General features: G+C 38.0%; 1 protein-coding gene across 2 annotated transcripts in view; it reads left to right on the top strand.

The window, feature by feature from the left end:
* Positions 1–19,464, top strand: part of ADAMTS19 (ADAM metallopeptidase with thrombospondin type 1 motif 19) — a 247,466-nt gene that overhangs the window by 160,798 nt on the left and 67,204 nt on the right. For both annotated transcript variants that reach the window (XR_015250415.1, XM_086704877.1), the window contains exons 12-15: positions 1,196–1,326; positions 2,189–2,361; positions 9,364–9,491; positions 13,744–13,864. Coding sequence is in view for 1 of the 2 variants with exons in the window: in XM_086704877.1 (XP_086561003.1) it covers positions 1,196–1,326; positions 2,189–2,361; positions 9,364–9,491; positions 13,744–13,864 (553 nt within the window). In the remaining variant the exon portion in view is untranslated. The remainder of the gene's footprint in view (positions 1–1,195; positions 1,327–2,188; positions 2,362–9,363; positions 9,492–13,743; positions 13,865–19,464) is intronic.

Raw genomic sequence — 19,464 nt, 5'->3', positions numbered from 1 at the left:
ACAATTTATCAGTATCATTGTTAATTATTGTTAATCTTTACTAAGTCCTTAGTGTGAGCTGTGCATTATGCGTAGTGCTTCATTCTACTCCTGCAAAATCTGTTAAGTAAATGATTATTCACATTTTGAATTCGGAAACTTAAAGATTAGAGTGTTTCTGCAATTTCTGCAAAATCCCGTATAAAATCATGTTGCCATTAAGTTCGAAGGATCAGCTTGCTCAACCCCCATCATTATACAGTCATTAATCTAAATTTTGCCAATATTAACTTACTGTTCTCAACATGACTTTGTTCAAATAATTTTACTTTTAACATGTTTGCTATGACCATAATATATCTGATTTTTCAGAAATAAGGAGGAATTATTATAATTTATCTTCCAAGTCCTAGCAACCATTCCTCAGTGACCACAGAAACTGCCTCTTTTGCTGCCTTTGTTTAAAGTAAATGAAAATGTAAATATAAACAAGAGAATGAGTACATTCCTTTCTCTTCTTTCAAGGTTATCTTTCTCAGTTAACAGATGCAAAATAAGCTGCCGAATAATTGGAAAGAAATGACAGAATTCCCAAGCATCCTATTACCTAAGTCATTCAAGTAAACCACTTTCAAAAGAAAACTTGCTGTTAATGTTAATGCTTAGGTTTGATGGGAACTCTTTCAGAAAAAGGAAAGTGCTAAAATTAAACCATACTTTAAAAAATTTTAATTACAAGGGGAAGAAAACCACTGGGTCTTCACATCTCAGTTGCTAAGTTTGCTGAAATGTCTGTTCCACTCCAGTTATGGAAGAACATTCATGTGCTATTTTCCATTCCTATATATGACTCTATGCTTTTGTGGTTTGTCCCTCTTAAATTGTTCTGTTTCTTAGAATGTGTTGGTTTTTCTTTCCTGGCTGTGCCACCCCAAGTTCCCTCTTTACCCCCTATCCTTATGATATAAGGACTGAAATCTCAGGGCTGTGTTGCAAATATCTGTGTGCTGTTTTCACAACAAGACTGTATGAGAATGGACCATTGTATTGCTATTGACAAGAAGCAAGTGCCAACTTATTTTTTGGTCTTTTTCAATCCATACGTTTGGGGCTTTAGTAGACCTGATTTAATCACAATTCCAGTGACTCTGTAGGCCAGTGAATGATTTTCCGTTGTGCCCTGATTTGTTCACCTAAGACATAACTTTTGGAATAGTGGTGTAAGGCTGGAGAATGTACCACCAGGACCTCAGCACCTGGACATGTGGCCGGAGAGTGGAGCATGTGGAGTCCCTGTAGCCGAACCTGCAGTTCTGGGATCAGCAGTCGAGAGCGCATATGTCCTGGGTAAACGCAAAGTTCCTGCATTGGGGGAGGGCATTTTATTCTTGAATTTTCAAATGCAAAGGTTTTCCTGACAAACGGTGTTGGAAGGCAGACCTCAGACCCTACCCCACGCTGGAAAGCAGCAAAGTCCCTCAAAGTATTTATTTTATATAAAATGTCCCTTTTGAGAAGAAAATAAGACCAACCCTTCTACTAACAAATAATTAAACATTACATCGGGTAGTTTCTTGAGTGAATCAAATAAACTGTTGTGTTTAAAGGAGCAGGGAGACCTGCATTAGGAAAAGTAAGTCACCATTTAAGGGGACAGTGAGAAGGCGGGAAGATGGCAGGACTTCGGGAAAGGAGGGGAGAAGAACAAAATCAACGTCAATAGAAGTGAAATGTTGAAAACTCAAGACGTGCTGAGCACGTGTGCAGATGGGGAACCTTACAGGGTCCACTCGCTCAACCCCATCCTTCTAGAGTGATCCCAGGAAAGCATGCAAGAAAATCATTTCAGCTCTGTACTTTTACCGTTGGTTTGGGCTCAGTGGCCCAATGCCTTCACAAGCAATTTTAGAGAAAGTATGTGAAAACGTTACAACCAAACTCCTTTGAGGGAATCCCAGGCTTTCTATTTTGCCCCCAGCCTCTGCCCTTTACTCTTCTGTATCATAGTCATGGCAAGCTAAGTGGCAAGGTTTTAAGAAGCATATGGATTTCCTGCTATTAGCGATCACTTAACGTGTCCACATTTTCAAAAGTAGATGATCTAATATAAAGGATTATACCTTATTAACTTAATGCCTTTTAATTTTTTTGAAGTGAGGGTTAACGTAAAAAAAAAGATAAAATTGATTATTTGTACTATTTTTTCTAGGCTAGGTTCTGAAGCAAGGGATTGTAATGGTCCCAGAAAACAATACAGAATATGTGAGAATCCACCTTGTCCTGCAGGTTTGCCTGGATTCAGAGACTGGCAATGTCAGGCCTATAGTGTTAGAACTTCATACCCAAAGCATGGTCTTCAGTGGCAAGCTGTCATGGATGAAGGTATGAGTAACCAGGCCACCGCCATCTTAGTTAAGCAGACTTCTGGATTTGCAAGGTGCTTTACTCGTGGTTATTTCACACATTATACAGATTATATTCTAAGTATTCCAGAGCTCTCCTTTTCCAACCTTCATTTAATACATATAACGATCACAAGCACTGACTACAAGTATTTATTTTAATGTGGTGTATATTATTGCATACCAATTAGATTAACTTCGATTTTAAAAGAGTGGCAATATGAAATGCTGGTGAGGATGAGGGGAAATTGGATCTTCTACGTTGCGGATAGGAATGTAAATCGTACAGCCACTCTGAAAAATAGCTTGGTGGTTTCTTCAATAATTAAGCATACAGTTATCATACAACTTAGAAAACACAATCCTGGGCATTTTCCCCAGAGAAATAAAAATTTACAACCTTAAAAAAAAATCCCATACACAAATGTTCGTAGCAGCTTTATTTTTGATAGCTAAAACCTGGAAACAACCAAAAAAGTCCTGAGACCCTGAATTGTCAGACACACTGAGGTACATCCACACCATGGGATACTCTGAAGCAATAAGAGGAACTATGGATATGAAGCAACTTGGTGGGCTTCAGAGCATTATGCTAAGTGAAAAGAGCCAATGTCAAAACATCACATATTCTGTGATTCCACCTATGTAACATTCTCGAAATGATAAAACTGCAGGGATAGAAAACAGATTAAAGGTTGCCAGGAGTTAGGGATGAAGGCGGGGAGAGGAATGGGTGCTATTACCTAGGGGTAACATAAAGTAGAAGTTTGTGCTGGTAAAATACTTACAGATATTGATTGTGGTGGTGGTTGTAAAATCTACGCATGTGATCAGTGAAGTATACACATACATGTACTGATGTCAGTTTCCTGGGTTTGCTATTGTACTCTAGTTATGAAAGTGTAGCCATTGGGGTTAACTGGGGAAAAGGTACATGAGACCTCTCTGTACTATTTTTGCAACTGTTGTTTAAACTTATTACTTAAGAAGATAGTTCTGGAGCACCTGGGTGGCTTAGTTGGTTGAGCCTCCGACTCTTGATTTCAGCTCAGGTCATGATCCCAAGGTCATGGGGTTGAGCCCCGCGTGTGGCTCTGCGCTGAACATGGAGCCTGCTTGGGATTCTTTCTCTCTCCCTCTGCCCCTCAACCCCACTAGAGCACTCCCCCTCTATAAAATAATAAATAAATAAATAAACAAACAAACAAACAAACAAACAACTAGGGAAGCAGGGTGGCTCAGTCAAAATAGGTGTCCAACTTCAGCTCAGGTCATGATATTGCAGTTCATGGGTTTGAGCCCTGCTCTGGGCTCTGTGTTCACAGCTCCCTCTCTCTCTGTCTTTTCCCCACTAGTTCTCTCTCTCTCTCTCTCTCTCTCTCTCTCTCTCTCTCTCTCAAAAGTAAACATTAAAGAAGTTTTAAAACCTAAGATAAATAAATAAATTTTTTTTTTTTTTAAAAAGAAGAAATAGTTCTTGCCCGTGGTCGGTGAGCTCTGGATTTGAGCTACAGTTACCAAATATGTTTGTGAATTCTGTCATTTAACTGACCGTCAGTGTTTCTTGTCCTTATTTCTCCCCTTAGTCAGTTTGGACTGTGCTTTTCCATCATTTCAGTAACCCTCCTATCAACAGCCTGAATTCCGTTGTTCATCAATTTCAGTGCACCCATCTGACAAAACCCCTCTCTCAGGATCAGCTTCTGAGCACACAAGCACTAATGGAAACAGCCAAACAACAAGGCAGATCACTCCACGACAGACAGTAGTGTTCTGTGTTTGGTAGCAGGAGGATGAGGAGGTAATCTGCTGCCTTCTCTTGCCTCATGTCTCATCTAGAACCTTGCTCCCTGTCACTCTCAACTCCAGATCCTGTTCTTGTTTTCCTGCCTCAAACATGTCATGCTCTCTTTGCCATGATGGCCTCCAATCCTACTGCTTCCTCAGGTGAGAGGAAATTACAGCACAATCTTCTGTTCACGCTGCCCTCTTAATAAATGGTAATTGCCTCCTTCTAGATGCTTAGACAAAACATTGGAGTCATCATTGTTTTCTTTTCTTTTACTCTATGTTCAAAATATCAGTAAGGTCACATGAGCCTCATTTTTTCTAATTCTATGTCGTTAACGTACAGTGTTATATTAATTTCAGGTGTATGATACAGCGATTCAGCATTTCTATATATTACTCAGGGTTCATCAAGTTAAATGTACTCTTAATTCCCTTCACCTGTTTCATCCATGTTCCCACCACCTCCCCTCCAGTAACCATCAGTTCTGTATAGTTAAGCGTCTCTTTTGTGGTTTGTCTCTTTTTTTATTTGTTCATTCATTTTGTTTCTTAAATTCCACATTTGAGTGAAATTGTATTAGGATTTGTCTTTCTGTGACTCATTTCACTTAGCATTATATTCTCTAGATCTGTCTATTTTGTTGCAGATGGCAAGATTTCATTATTTTTATGGATATGAGCCCTACCTTTAAAACACATCCAGAGTCTTATCATTTCCAAACATCACCAGAACTCCAACCCTGGCACAAGCCACTGTCTCTCTCCCCGTGATTGCAGTAGCCCTCTAACTGGTCTTCATGCCTGTGCTCTCCTTCAGTCTCAAGAGCCAGAGTGATACATCTAAATTGTCAGTCATTTCCTGTTATTCTTCTATTCAAAACCCTCCAGTACCTTCCCAGCTCACTGAAAGCCCACATTCATTCCTTCTAAGGGCCTAGAAGGATCTCTGCTACCTGGCTTCCTCTGACCCTCTGACCTCATCCCTTCTGTTCCCCATCACACTTCCACCCATACTGGCTCACTTGCTCTGCCTAGAATAGGTCCTAGTGTCTTGAAAACCCCTGCTTTCCCTGCTGTAACACCATCTCCAGGTATCTGTGTACTTCATTCTCTCACCTCCTTTAGGTTTTTTGTAAAATAATAACTCAATCCCTTTCCTTTCCTTGCTTTATTCTTTTTTCACAGAACTCACCATCATCTGCCATAATACTTTTCCATTTTGTGTATTTAAAAAAAATTTTTTTAGTTTTTATACTTTTTGAGAGCAAAAGAGAGTGAGCAGAGGAGGGGCAGAGAGAAAGGGAGAGAGAATCCCAAGCAAGTTCCACAGTGTCTACACCGAGCCTGATGCAGGGCTCAAACTCTATCCATGAGCTCATGACTTGAGCTCAAATCAAGAGTCGGATGCTTAACCAACTGAGCCACCCAGGCACCCCTACATTTGTTTATTATATGTGCCCCATAATAATTGGAAGAACAGGGTTTATCCTGTTTTTGCATTGCTATATGTTCAACATTGTGAACAGTACCTAAACAGAGTAGGCACTTAATAAGGTAGGTGAATGAATTTTCTAGTGATCTCCTTGGGATAATAATACTTTATTCACTAGGCTTATTTATCATCCGTATGCCAAAGGAACACAGATGTTTATCTCCCACCCAGATCTCTCTGTCCTGAGCCCCTTCATTGCTTACCCATCCGTTGCATGGACATCTTCACTCAACGTCTCATTATTTCTTTTTTTTTTTTTAATTTTTTTTTTCAACGTTTATTTATTTTTTGGGACAGAGAGAGACAGAGCATGAATGGGGGAGGGGCAGAGAGAGAGGGAGACACAGAATCGGAAACAGGCTCCAGGCTCTGAGCCATCAGCCCAGAGCCTGACGCGGGGCTCGAACTCACGGACCGTGAGATCATGACCTGGCTGAAGTCGGACGCTTAACCGACTGCGCCACCCAGGCGCCCCACGTCTCATTATTTCTAACTCAGCATGCCCCTTTCCTTTCTGTCTCAGTCCTGCATCTGCTTCTCTCCCTGTGCTCTGTCACATGGAACGGTATCACGATCGGTCTCATTCCCAAGCTAAGCTAGGACCATTCTTCCTCAGTCTCCATGCCTGTAATCAAGTAGCAAACCCTCTTTGTCCAAAGCGTTCTCCTGCCAGAACGTTTGTTCATGTTTGCACTGGATTCTCAAACACCTTCCTCCCCTCTCTCGCCAGTCTTCTACAGCCCGTGCTCCACTTTTCAGCCAGACTGGCCCTTTAAAGGCTGGATATGTCAACCACTGTGCCATGTGGCACCCTTCTGTGAGCCCCGCTGCTCTCGGGACCAATGTCAGATGTAACTGCCTCTGGTTGCTAAGGCCCTTTGCGTGACCGTCCCTTTATCTTCTCTTGCCTGGGGTCACCGTCCCCTTCTGTGTCCTCCAGCACAGACAGGCGACTTCCAGTCCATCCCTCACGCACAGTGTGCTCTCTTGTGCCTGGGCCTGTACACGTGCTAGTTTCTCAGCCTAATACCTTTTCTTTCTCAGGCTTTGGTCTGTCTCTCCCCATTTATTTCCCTGAAAAATGGCTCTTGATTTTTTTGGACTCAGTTTATGTCAGGTCCTCTAGGAAAAAAGAATCTCCCTGATCCTCCAAATTGGGTATGTGCTCCTCACAAGCACCTTATTGTAGCAGATTTTGAGGTGTCTGTACTCTCTCTATGTCTGTGCTGAGTGGACAGACTTCCAAATATTAAGCTTCTGGTGAGTATTTGTTGCATAATTTTGAATATATATGCCATACCTTTTTATAGTAGGAACAATATGACTATTCAAATAATGAAAATCATCATCAGATCACTTGAGGGTCAATCCTATCTCTGCCTCTAACTGGCTGTTCAATTTGATAATATTAAATTCATTTGAAACCTGTTCATTCATATGTGAAATAAGACAGAGGAAACAGGTTTTCTCCAGAGTGTAAAAAAAAAAAAATTGGGATTGGATGGGGGCCAATTTAAAATATTAAAGCCAGTGGAAATCACAATTTTAAAAGCCCCTACCTCTTATAAAATGATGTGTATCATCAGAACGATCCACAATAAACATAATTAGCAGGTTAGCATTTTTTATAATTTTGTGACACATATCAATCAAACATGTTGGTCCATAGCATAAACAAAGTACACAACCGTGGTCTTTGCGTTATATAGCACTATGGAAGAAATTGAAACATCTAATTCTTTGAAAAAAACTCCAAGTCTTAATAACATATGACACCTTAAAATGCAAGGGGATTTTTCTGTTATTCTTATGTAATACATGAATCTGTGGCTAGGCAAATTAAATACAGGGTATCAATGCCATAGTGAACAGTTATTTTTAGAGACAAAAGATGCATGGCTTTAGCATTCAGGTGTTTTACATACACTGTGCTGAAATTTGGCTGAAATCCATGTTTAATGCATATCTTGGAAAGGGTTGGTCTCTTAAATCAAGACAAAGCCTGCCTGCCAAGGAAGTACTGGCTTGTTACAAGGATCACTATAATGTCACAATCTCAAGGGTATACTCCAGGAAGGAAGATTGGTGTCAAATGTTTATGTCATCTGTAAAGCACAGTGAATTGACAATACGCTGTAAAAGAAGAAATAGAAAGATTTTTATCTGAGTTCTCACTTGGAATGTGAATGGAATTTTCTAGACTAACTCCTTTCCACATTATTCATATATTTGGTTTGCTCCTCTCTTCAATGAAAACTCCGGAAGAGAATTATATATATATATACATTTATATATACATATATATGTATATATATATATAACTTTTAAAGCGTTGCAATTACAGCAGCTGTTTTTAAGTCCAAAGATATGACATAGTAAGCAGTCATTGAATAAACATAACCTACTTTGAGGTGTGAGAGCATACTGAAATGCTTTATTGCAGCTTATAATGGCATCTTAAAGGAAAATTTCAAAACCATGCACATTGAAGGCCATGTTCCAACTCCCCAGAATTGTTCAGAGCAGTATTCAGAAGCCACATGTGAAAACTGTTTGAAATGTTCAATTCTGAAGGCTCATTTAACTGTCTGTCTTCTCTTTGCAAAGTGATACCCTGTTCCATGCCTCTGGCTGTTATTTGGTATTTATAGAATCCCATCAGCATACGTGGAACTTTACTGAAGACATAAGCGAAGATCAGTGTCAAAGACTGTAAACTATTTTCCATTCTATTTATATGAGCTTAATAAACAGCAAAGGGCCTGACTGGTATCAAGCCAATAGAGTAGTAATGTAGCATGGAAATTGCTCTGAAGTTTCAGATTTGGATAATTCTACTACTGGTGTTACCAAATACTACAGTTCTTCTGTAGGATACTTAGAAATAGAAACAGCACTTTAAAAATATTTTGCCACTCTTGACTGAGCCTGATAGGCACGCCTTTTAACTCTAACCACCCTACCTTCTTGCTTAATGAAGCCCTGAAGAAGACTGCCAGCTATTCAAACACTCTCCACCTAGGATGGTGTTTCTTAACCTACATATCATGTATACTGGCATGCTTTCTGAGTAAGCAATAAAGGGAGTTGAGTCCTAGCTAGCACATGTGCATTCCAGGGAACGTTCTCATGGGATTCTGTTGCATTTCTAAACATCCTTGTAATGGAAAATCCTAGGAGAATTGCTTGTCTTAGAAATTCTTCTTTCTCCCTTTAGTAAGTTTGCAATTAGAAAATGCCAAATGTATAGGATTGAAAATTAGTGTATTGGAATGTAGAAGTGACATGTGAAGAAAGTTTTCATCAATAAGTAAATCTGAAATAGGCAGAATTCTGATATGTACTTAAGAGGCAGTTCGTTCCAAAGGATATGAGCAAAAATCAGTGGTTGGTGTGTAAAATATCTGCGGGCAAGAGTGATCAGTTTGTACGTGGTAGAGGTTTGGTGCCAGAAAATAATAAGTGATACATTTTGAAAATAATTTGAAGACATATTTCTTAAGGAGATAACTATTCATTGGATATCTATTTTTTCCCAGGCGTCCTCTCATTTTCCGCTCATAACTACTGTAGAATTGCATTACTCAGTTCACATCAAATTATACTTTGTACTCAACAACGTTCTGAAAAATAAAGCTTGAGATAAAAATACTTATGGAGTAACTTGTGCTCATTTTTTTTTATCCACTCTGTGTGTAGAAAAACCATGTGCCTTGTTTTGCTCTCCTGTTGGGAAAGAACAGCCTATCCTTCTATCAGAAAAAGTAATGGATGGAACTTCATGTGGATATCAGGGATTAGATGTCTGTGCAAATGGCAGGTGTCAGGTAAGACTTTTAAGAAGGGGGACTATGTGCTGAAGGAGGCTATGAGTGCCTTTGGGTAGCTGCACAGTATGGTGGAAAACTCTGTGCCCAGACTCAAAAGCTGTGGATTTAGTTCTCACTCAGCTGTCATCCTGAGCAAGTCTGATCTGCTTTGAAACCCCTTGTCTTCAGAAACCAGGGTTTGGACTAGATCATCTTAAAATCCATGACCAGCTGAAAGACCCTGAGATTTTAATTCTGTAGTGTAAATATTATGCATCTAAAATGGCATTTTCTGTCAAAATATTCCAGACCCAAAATTCAAGCACTGCACTTCTCCATATCTTGTGTCCAAGGCTGAGCTGTGTGGCAAAAACCTATAAAATCCATCCTATTACTCACTTAATATTGAAGCATTTTCAACATACTGGAAACAACTGATTTTCAAATATATATTCAGTTTTCTTACAATGCTTAAACATCTCATTTGCTTATATCTTTCTTTTTAAAAACCATTTCCATTGGGGCACCTGGGTGGCTCAGTCGGTTGAGCTGCCGGCTTGGGCTCAGGTCATGATCTCACGGCTCATGGGTTTGAGCCCTGCATCAGGCTCTGTACTGACAGCTCAGATTCTGGAGCCTGCTTCAGATTCTGTGTCTCCCTCTCTCTGTGTTCCTCCCCCGCTTGCTCTCTCTCTATCTCTCTTTCAAAAATAAAGATTAAAAAAAATTTCCATTTGCTACATGCATTGATGCAGTCTTCACTTATCTTGAGAAAAGTAGAAATTCTCTTATAGCAAGTGTGGACAGCAGAGTGGGAGAGATCAAAGGCTAGAAGTTAGAAGTTGCTGCTTATAATTCTACTGCTATCTCAAATTGGCTTTCCCTGGGAGATTAATAAACTGGAGAGGTTAATGCCAAGTGTCTGTATGATCACCATCCATGCTGGGAGGGGAAGGAGCCAGGGTCAGGCACAGCGAGAAAGTGTGCTATGGTACAGTCACAACAGGCTACCATGTGAGGAGCATTGAAGCTGGGATGGCTCTTCAGAGTTGTCCTCATTTGGGGTGAGAAAACCAGGCCTTTTTACCCTTAGCATCTACTCGTGTCTGGATGCAAGCTGCCCTAGGAGGGAGATGGGACCTTAGGAAAGGCAGTTTTCTTCCATCTAGGCAATTTCTGATGAGATCCATTGGCTAATGAACTTAATGGGCATGGGAAGGAAATAAATCCCTTAGTTAGGAAAGAAGCATCTGAGTGGAGCGGTACTGAATCCATGACAACCACTAAGAAATGACATTCTTATGAAAATCACTGAAAATGTGTTATACACCTATTAACCAGTCTGTCAAATGAAGTTGGTAAACCAATGGTCATTGACTTTTTTGTACAATACACTCCTTTGAGAGTCTGATGAAAGGTTTCCTTTTTTCCCCAGAAAATGCACGCCTGTGCGTACATACACACATGCACATGCGCCAAAATTTGAAAACATGTACAAGGTGTGGGTGGACCAACCTGTGTTCCAGTAGAGACCTACGGAACTCTGGGTAAAAACTTGGAAACAACATGGAACTTAAATGCTTTACCAACCCTAAGATTTTATGTTTTGCCCGCATTCTATAGAATTGAAAGCACAGAATCATGTAATACATTGGCATAAGAAACAGTCTTATAATTACATAGTAATTTCCTTTATTCTTTAACAGCTTGTGTCAGTTACCTGAAATGTAATTGTTTCATTTGCCTGTAAAAAAAAAAAACATTGCAGACATTTACCTATACATGTTTTGTTTTCAGACCTGAATGTTGTGCAGTTAAAGCTTTTAACTTTATTTCGTCACTGTATGTAAGTCTGTCAGATTAAAGTTTGTCTTCAATGCATTTATTTTTCAAAAAAAGGCATTTTCCTAACTGTATATGCTAAATACAATAGCCTAAATTGCCCATGTTTTCACTTAACAGTATTGTGTAAGCTAGATATTTTTACAGAGTTCCTAGCTAGACATCAAAATTAAAACAACAGCAACAAAAAAAATTCTGCGTAAGTGCCACGTGAATCTGATGGTTACAATTAAGTTCCACGAAATGGATTGTGACTTCTGACAGAGTTGGAATACTTCAACATTCTGGCTTTTAACTAAAATGCTACATTCAGTCTTTCCATATAATTAAAAGCATGCTACTTTTTTCTTTCTGACGACCTCCTGTTTTTCAGGTTTCGCTACACAAAATACATAGCACCAAAACTGAATGTACAATTGTATACTTGGAGAGGGACGAAGAAGGGCAGTTGAAAATAGATAGCTTTTGGGGTGCCTGGGTGGCTCTGTTGGTTAAGTGTCTGACTGTTGGTTTTGGCTCAGGTCATAATCTCATGGTTTGTGAGTTCGAGCCCCACATCAGGGTCTGTGCTGACAGTGCAGAGCCTGCTTAGGATTCTCTCTCTCCCTCTCCCTCTGCCCTTCCCCTGCGCTCTCTCTCTCTCTCAAAATAAATAAGTGAACTTTAAAAATTAAAAAAAAAGAAGAAAATAGCTTTCTCCTCGTGACCCATTTTGTCTCTGTGATATTTCTGTCCCAGAAAAGGATAGAAAAAGCTCTCTTCTGTATTATGTTATCTGCCCATCTCCAGGACACCAGTGGTATTTCAGGTGGCCACCCCAATTAAATTACATTACCTTCTCAAAGGCATTCATCCTCTATGTCTGGAGATATATAAGCATATTGTGATAAGTATGGGTACTTGACACTAAATTACAAAATAAAAAATCTTTGATTCTTATTTTTAAAATCCATGATTGTTGAGCTATGACATTATGTCTATCCCTGGCTTTTATATTAGGTGGACAGAATTATAGTATCCCAGTTACAAGGGTTGGAAAAAAATTAATAAACCAGTAGGTACTAATTTATTCAGTCATTTAACTACTATTTATTGGGTTTATTGTATTTGCCAAGAAACAAACTAGGGATAGAGCATTAGAGTTGTTGGTTTTGTTTTTTTTTTTTTTCATTTCAAAACCACTCTACACTCTACTGTAAATTTGTCCTCATTTGTATGTAAATGAGATTTTTTTTTTCCCCCTCACACCAGGACTCTCAGGTCTTTTCATGGCTCCCGCTTAGTGAGCTCTTACCCTACCTTTGTTGTATTTTGAGAATTTCCTGTGGTGGCCACCTCTTTCATCCACAGACATTCTTTCTATTTCTCCCTGAATACGCTTTGATTTGCAGATCAAGCTTCTCTACTAATGCATTGCTTTGCTACCTCTTGACATTGATATATCCCCCTGGATAAAAGGAAAGGATGCTATATTATGCAGGTTTAATGTGATTTTTGTCTTCTCAGGATATTCATCATCCGCTTGCACCACCAACACTAACCACAGGAAAAAAACCTGTTTTTGTTCCTGTTTCATATAATGTTTTTTAAATTCCTCTAAAATAATTGTAACTTGCTACAAATGGATGTATCATCAAATCTCTCTTGCAACTCCTTCTTGGCTAAGGATAATTGTGTAATCCAACCATTTATTTCTGACAGTATTGACATATTAATTTCTGCCCTTTGAGTATGCAGAACATTGCATACTTACTTATAATCATATTTTCTGAACATCAATGGGAGACCAGCATTATTCACTAGAAAGGAGTCGATGATTTTATCCCAGAAGATTCATAATAATGTAATTCCTCTGGAAGCAAATTAAAATGAATGTCCCCGCTGTTCATATTTTCTTACAGCAGCCGTGCTAGATGCCAAAGAACATGAGGATAGAAGTTTGTTCATGAACTATGGTGAAAATAAACATATGTTTGATTTTCACAAAGTTAATCTTTAATAATTGAGCATTTGCTTTGGAACCACTTTAAGAAGTGAAGCCTTCTATATATGAGTATATCTGTTCTATGTTAAGTAGAGTGAAGTAGATTAATCATGTTATATTTAATAGAAATGTGATTTCCTTGGGGATTTATATAAATTGCATTTGTCTCAATATTGTTTTTTTCCAAATTGCTTTAAGATACCATTTAATTCTTACTGTGAGAAAAATATTCTCATTGCTGTCCTGCTATTTGGTCACTTTACCAATGATATCATTTGACATGAGCTTGCTCTGTTAATTTGCACCAGAGAATATGACATTTTGCTCATTTGTCAATTAAATGTGTCTAGTGTGTAGATACTAGGTTCGTTCTAAATTAGTGGTGAAAAAAGCCAAAGTGGAAGAAAACTCACTTTATAATGTACTGTCAATCTCTTGTTACAGAAGGTTGGCTGTGATGGTTTTTTAGGGTCCCTTGCAAGGGAAGATCACTGTGGTGTATGCAATGGCAATGGAAAATCATGCAAAATTATTAAAGGAGATTTTAATCACACCAGAGGAGCAGGTAATTATTCTTTTAAATCTTTTCAAAAAAAAAATAAATAAATCTAAACCGTCTTTGGGAAAGAGATTACATGGAAGTTGACTTAGAAATCACAGTTCTGACTCCATCACTGAAGACTTTTTTAATGGATAGGAAGTGAGTTTTCGTGATGACATACAATACCTGTGACATGAGCCAAAGACTCTAACAAGCCCATGTCCCATTAATGTAAATATGAAGTCATCTGTTATGCATTTAATATATTGGAGCAGAAAGGGAATAATCTAATTTGCATTGGCTAATGCTATCAGGTTTCTAGAGATCTTATTCTCCAATGCAAAGCCTGATGTCTAACAGAGAATAATGATTTCTAACAGCGTGGAACAGCTATTGAGAGTATTAGTCTTCAGGTTTTCAGCCTTCCATTTTGTTTTTTGGTTTTTGGTTTTTTTTAATGTTTTTATTCACTTTGAAGGAATAAAATTTTGGAAACAGAGTCTATAGCAGTGTAGCATAGTGGAAATGATAACAGGGAGAATCAGAAGATGTTCCAGATACATGAATAGTGGAAAGTCATCCTTTCTTCTCTTGTTGCATCATCTCTAAGTACCAGTACTCAGGGGATGGAAGAATGAAATGACCATCAATGATCTATGTAGTGTGAGTTTTAAAGTGATCCACCACAAAAAGTGATACTGTCTGTACTGAAATATAATAACCTACAGATTTGCTTTATATACAGAAAACACCTTACACTCAGGTCCTCAAGCATACTGGGAGGAAGCAGACGTTTACATTAGTATCTTACCTGGATGTCTGTCTTTTAAACTATCTTATATTTATGATTATAATTTCATCATTATTAGCATGCTTAGACTACATACCTCAGCTTGTTCCTATTTTAAATTCTTTTCTTGTTCAAATATCAAAAAAACCTGAGACTAAAGTATGTATTATTTTGAATACTAAGAACAACCATTTGTGTTTGAATAATCAAGATAGCGGAGTTCCCCTAGGTAAAAGAGTCCTTCGGAAAAGAAAATTAGACACAGCCCTCTAAAGTTGAATGTAACCTTTTGCTAGGCCCCAGCAGAATAAAAGATAAGTGAGCTTGGAGATCTTAAAGCCTAAAAATAACTGAGGCCCAGGGTAAAGTGTAGATCAAAACTCTCAACCTCCAAAGCTGTGAAAAATGTGACAGGTCCTACAAGTCAAAATCTGCCAGAGCTCATTTAGAAAAGTCATACTTAACTGTAATAGCCTCTCAGACTTTCAACTAAGAAGTACAGTTATAATAACCTTTCCAGGATGATTGTAGCGGAGGAGGGTTTCCAGTATGAAGTTAAAATGAAGCCTGAAAGACCAAAGGGGTTTAAAGATACAAGAATTTTTGATGACTATTCTTGCATGGTTATTTACTATGCATGGAAACAGCATGCATAGGCATTCAGCCCTGATATCTTTATTTAGTTGTAATAACACTTTTTTTTCCCACTGAGCATATAAAAGAGAAATACCAGTTTAAAAATTGCTTTCCTTTCTGACTGTAGTTATGTGGGTACATCTTCCCCCAGATTCTTACTTCAAACCTCCTTTGTTTTTACTGCACTTTAATTTCTACTTTTGTTCATTTGTTCATTTGCTGTTGGTAACTCGTGTTCATGGAATCTATTATTTGGAAAATGTCTGAGATGCCTAAGATACCGAGAATATCAGAGACTATTAATGTTGCTTTCCTCCTTCCAGATATATGCTAGCTTCACATGGCTCTCAGGGAAAAGACTAGAATTGTTAGTTTGGACCGTGAAGTCCTGCATGGTGTTGTACCTACCTGTCTCTCCGACATCGTCTCACACCATCATCCCTTTCCTTTCCAAATTTCTTACAGATGTTCAAATGACCATGCTCCCTTTAGCACCTTGCATTTAAAAATATGGCTCTTTTAGCTTTCTCTTAGCTTTGCTGGTTAATTCTAGACATCACTTAGATCTCAGTTCAGATGTCACTACTTCGGTGAGCACTGAAAACCTCTACCCCCATCACTAACAACTATTTTAGTGACACTATATTTGTATCCATATGGTGAGGTTCTAATCACATTTGTAAGTTTACATTTATTAATTTTTCTTTCCCTGCTAGTCTTTAAGATTAATGAGGAAAAATCTCATGATTATTTTTAACTCTATATTCCCAATGACCAGCACAGTGTGTGATCCATTAATATTTATCAATGTAATTCATAATGAAACATTATATTTTAGGAAGTCTTAAAAACAAAAATCTGTATGAGCCCTTAATTATATCGTGGGCTTCATCTCCTTGTGATTTAGGGAATGTTTTGTACATTTCTCTTCAGACAATTTTATCCTTATGTTTATGGACTTCCTAGAATTTCTTGAAGGAATTGTAGCCTTATTTGGTCCAGTTGGCCATGGACACTGTATATATATACTGTATGAGTAACACATGTGCAGACACATGTGGGTGTTTTCAGTCCCTGTGCTCTATTTAGAGTTTGTTAATTCATTTTTCTTGGAGCTAGAAAATAAACTTGAGGAGGTTTTTTTTTTTTTCTTTTTCTTAGTGCATTTATCATGTCTCATTGTAACTTGCCTAGATGTGGGATAATTTTTAAAGGAATTTTTAAAGATAAATTGTATATTTGGCTGATAATAGAACTAGATAGTTATCAGTATACACTAAGAAGAAAATGGGCATAAAATGTGTTATTCTTAGCATGAGAGATGATGATACTGATCCTGTATAAGGAACACATCCTCTCAGACTTTTTGTTTGTATGTTTGGCACAGCAGTGGAGAGTCATAGTGTTATGGATTCTATTGCATGAAATAATAGCAGCGGGTCATAGCTCGAAGTCCATAGTGGAATCAGACAGATCTTAGGTCACAGCTTCAGTCATCTAATTACTGTGAAAGCAGTCTTGAAAATGGTAATTTTTCCCTTTCCCTTTATTTTCTCATCTATCAAATGAGAAATGTAGTATCTACTTTGGATGTTACCTTTATGATTAAATGAATAATTATGTAAATTGCCTACAATAGTGACTAGCACATAGCTAGTCACAGTCTGACGTTTATCATTATTACTACCATGAAGATAGTGATTGCTGTTGGCATTTTAATAGGTCTGTTTAAGAATAGAATCTCTGGTTATTAAATAGGATGTTCCTGTGAACAAAGCCAACTCTCCAACATGAGGATCAAATTTACAATTTTGACATCACAGACTTTATTCCAACTACTAAACTTGGCAGTAGCCACTCTCATATTCACTGCTTTAAAAAAAATGCACATTCTGGGGCACCTGGGTGGCTCAGTTGGTCAAGCGACCAACTCTTGATTTCGGCTTAGATCACGAGCTCGTGGTTCATGGGATTGAGACCCGCGTCAGGCTCTGCCCTCATAGCACAGAGCCTGCTTGGGATTCTCTCTCTCCCTCTCTCCCTATGCCCTTCCCCTGCTGGTGCTCTCTCTTTCTCTCCCTAAATAAATAAATAAAGCTTTAAGAAGTAAAATAATAAGATAAAAAATAAATTTAAAAATGCACATTCTCAATCATGCTAAATGATTTACCTACTGAAAAATATCTAGGTCCCCATTCATTGGCCATCTCTCTTCAAATCATTTTGCTCTGTATTTCTCTTTCTCCCTTTTTTCTTGAAACTCCGTCTAACTCATCTGTCCTTTAAGCGATTCCAGTTGAGTAATGACACTTGCTCTAGATAGAACTATAAATGTAGACATAACCTACTGTCCTAATGTACAACAAACCTCTGAGTTTACTGCTAAACTCAAATAGAAATTTACAGTAACTCCCTCTACTTCTCTCTCTCTCTCTCCTCTTCTTTCTTAACATCCTGAAATTTAATATCTTCTCCAAATACTTTATTAAGTTACTTTGCTCAGAGATGAATAGTCACCTCTTGATTGTGACATTCAGTGGGGCTCTCCTTAGTCATCTTTCTCTTTGATGTTTCTACAGCTTCTGACACAGTTGACCAACAGCTTCTCTTAAGACAATCCAATCTATAGTATCCCACTGCACCAGAACAGCCAGATCTCCTGCTTCTCATGATTATTCCTTCTCTGGATTCTTTTTTATTTTCAGTCTCTCTCTGTAAAGCTATGACTGTCCTAGGTTGAGTCCTTCACTTCTCTTCTCCCTCAGTTTTCTCCAGTTACTTCCGTGGCTGATATTACCACCTCACAAAAGTACTCCAATAGCCTAGTCTTTCTCTGGAGTTCCAGATGTTCCAGAGTTCTTCGTAGCTATTTTCACTAGTGTGTTATGTTGGTTTATTAACTATAATTTGCAAAGTTCAACTTGTCAGAACTATCAAAGATTGACTTCCATTTTCTTATAAACTATGGCTGCATTCTCACATAAGTAATAAGAAAGCTTTGTGTTCAGCGTTTATTTCCCCACTTTCTATTGGTTGTCAGTTCAGAATTTTTTTTTTCTCCACAGGGCCTACTGGGTTTTCTTCCTTAGCCTCTCGTGCTCCTGGAGTTTTACGTTAGCCTCCCAATACAGTTAATCCACAACTCGCCTATCACTAGGCATCCTGCATACTGCTCTCAGATAAAGCTTCTCCAAACCAGTAGCTGATTACCAAGTTCCTTGCTATGTTCACTAACTTCAGATGGATCAATTCAGTATCTTGGGCATGCATTAAAACTCTGTTTAACAGAGACATATTCTAACATCTTGTCTTTCTGACAGAATTATTTTACTTATGTGCTACGAAAAATATTACTTGCTCTCTTACTTTCTTTTTATACATATCCAATTCCTGTCCATTCTTCAATGACGGTTCATCTGTTTACTTCTTTGTGAAGCTTTACTTGACTCTATGAAATGTTCTCTTCTCTGAATCTGAGTGATTCGAGTTGATGCCAGTGTTTCTCAAACATGAGTAATGTGTATAACAATTTAAAAGGAAAACAAAAAATCCCACTTCCGTGAGTTAAAAATAGCAGTGAACCTTTTGAGTGGTGATGTGATCAGAGGAGGAGGACTATTGAAAGAGTGGTTTATATTTTTAAGCAGGGAGTTAACCATACCATCCTGCATATGATCTTTTTTACATAATTTTTGAATTTTTATTTAACTCTTATTTGTATAAGGTATTTTTGCTTTGTCTTTCCAATTTCATTATGAGCTCATTGAGTGCACAGATCTTCTTACCGTACTTCTGTGTATAAATCGGTAGTAAACATTTGCTTCTCCTTTCATCACTGCCTACTTTGTTCATGTTTTAAAATGATAGTGCTTGTATGATTTGGTTTGCTAACAATGGTTAAATTAGCATTCACTAATGGAAATTATGATTCAGAAAACACATGCCTCAGATTCCAGCCACTGCCACCGAGTGGGGTGTGTGCTACCTTTGGGTTTACACCAATAATTATAAACAGTTTCGGGACTTTGAAAAATTAATCAACAGATGACAACTCTGGGATCAGTTATTGTGCCTTTTTACTAGCTTTGAAGTTAGACTTTGATCAGATACATGGAGCTACACAAATGTTAAGAATATTAAATATTACCTATATCGTATATATTATAATATTAAAATTTAAAGCATAACTACTCAGCCA

Source organism: Puma concolor, chromosome A1, assembly GCF_028749965.1.
Source record: "Puma concolor isolate L17-30 chromosome A1, mPumCon1.1.hap2, whole genome shotgun sequence".
Lineage (NCBI taxonomy): Eukaryota > Metazoa > Chordata > Mammalia > Carnivora > Felidae > Puma > Puma concolor.
This window is presented reverse-complemented; position numbering and strand designations above follow the sequence as displayed.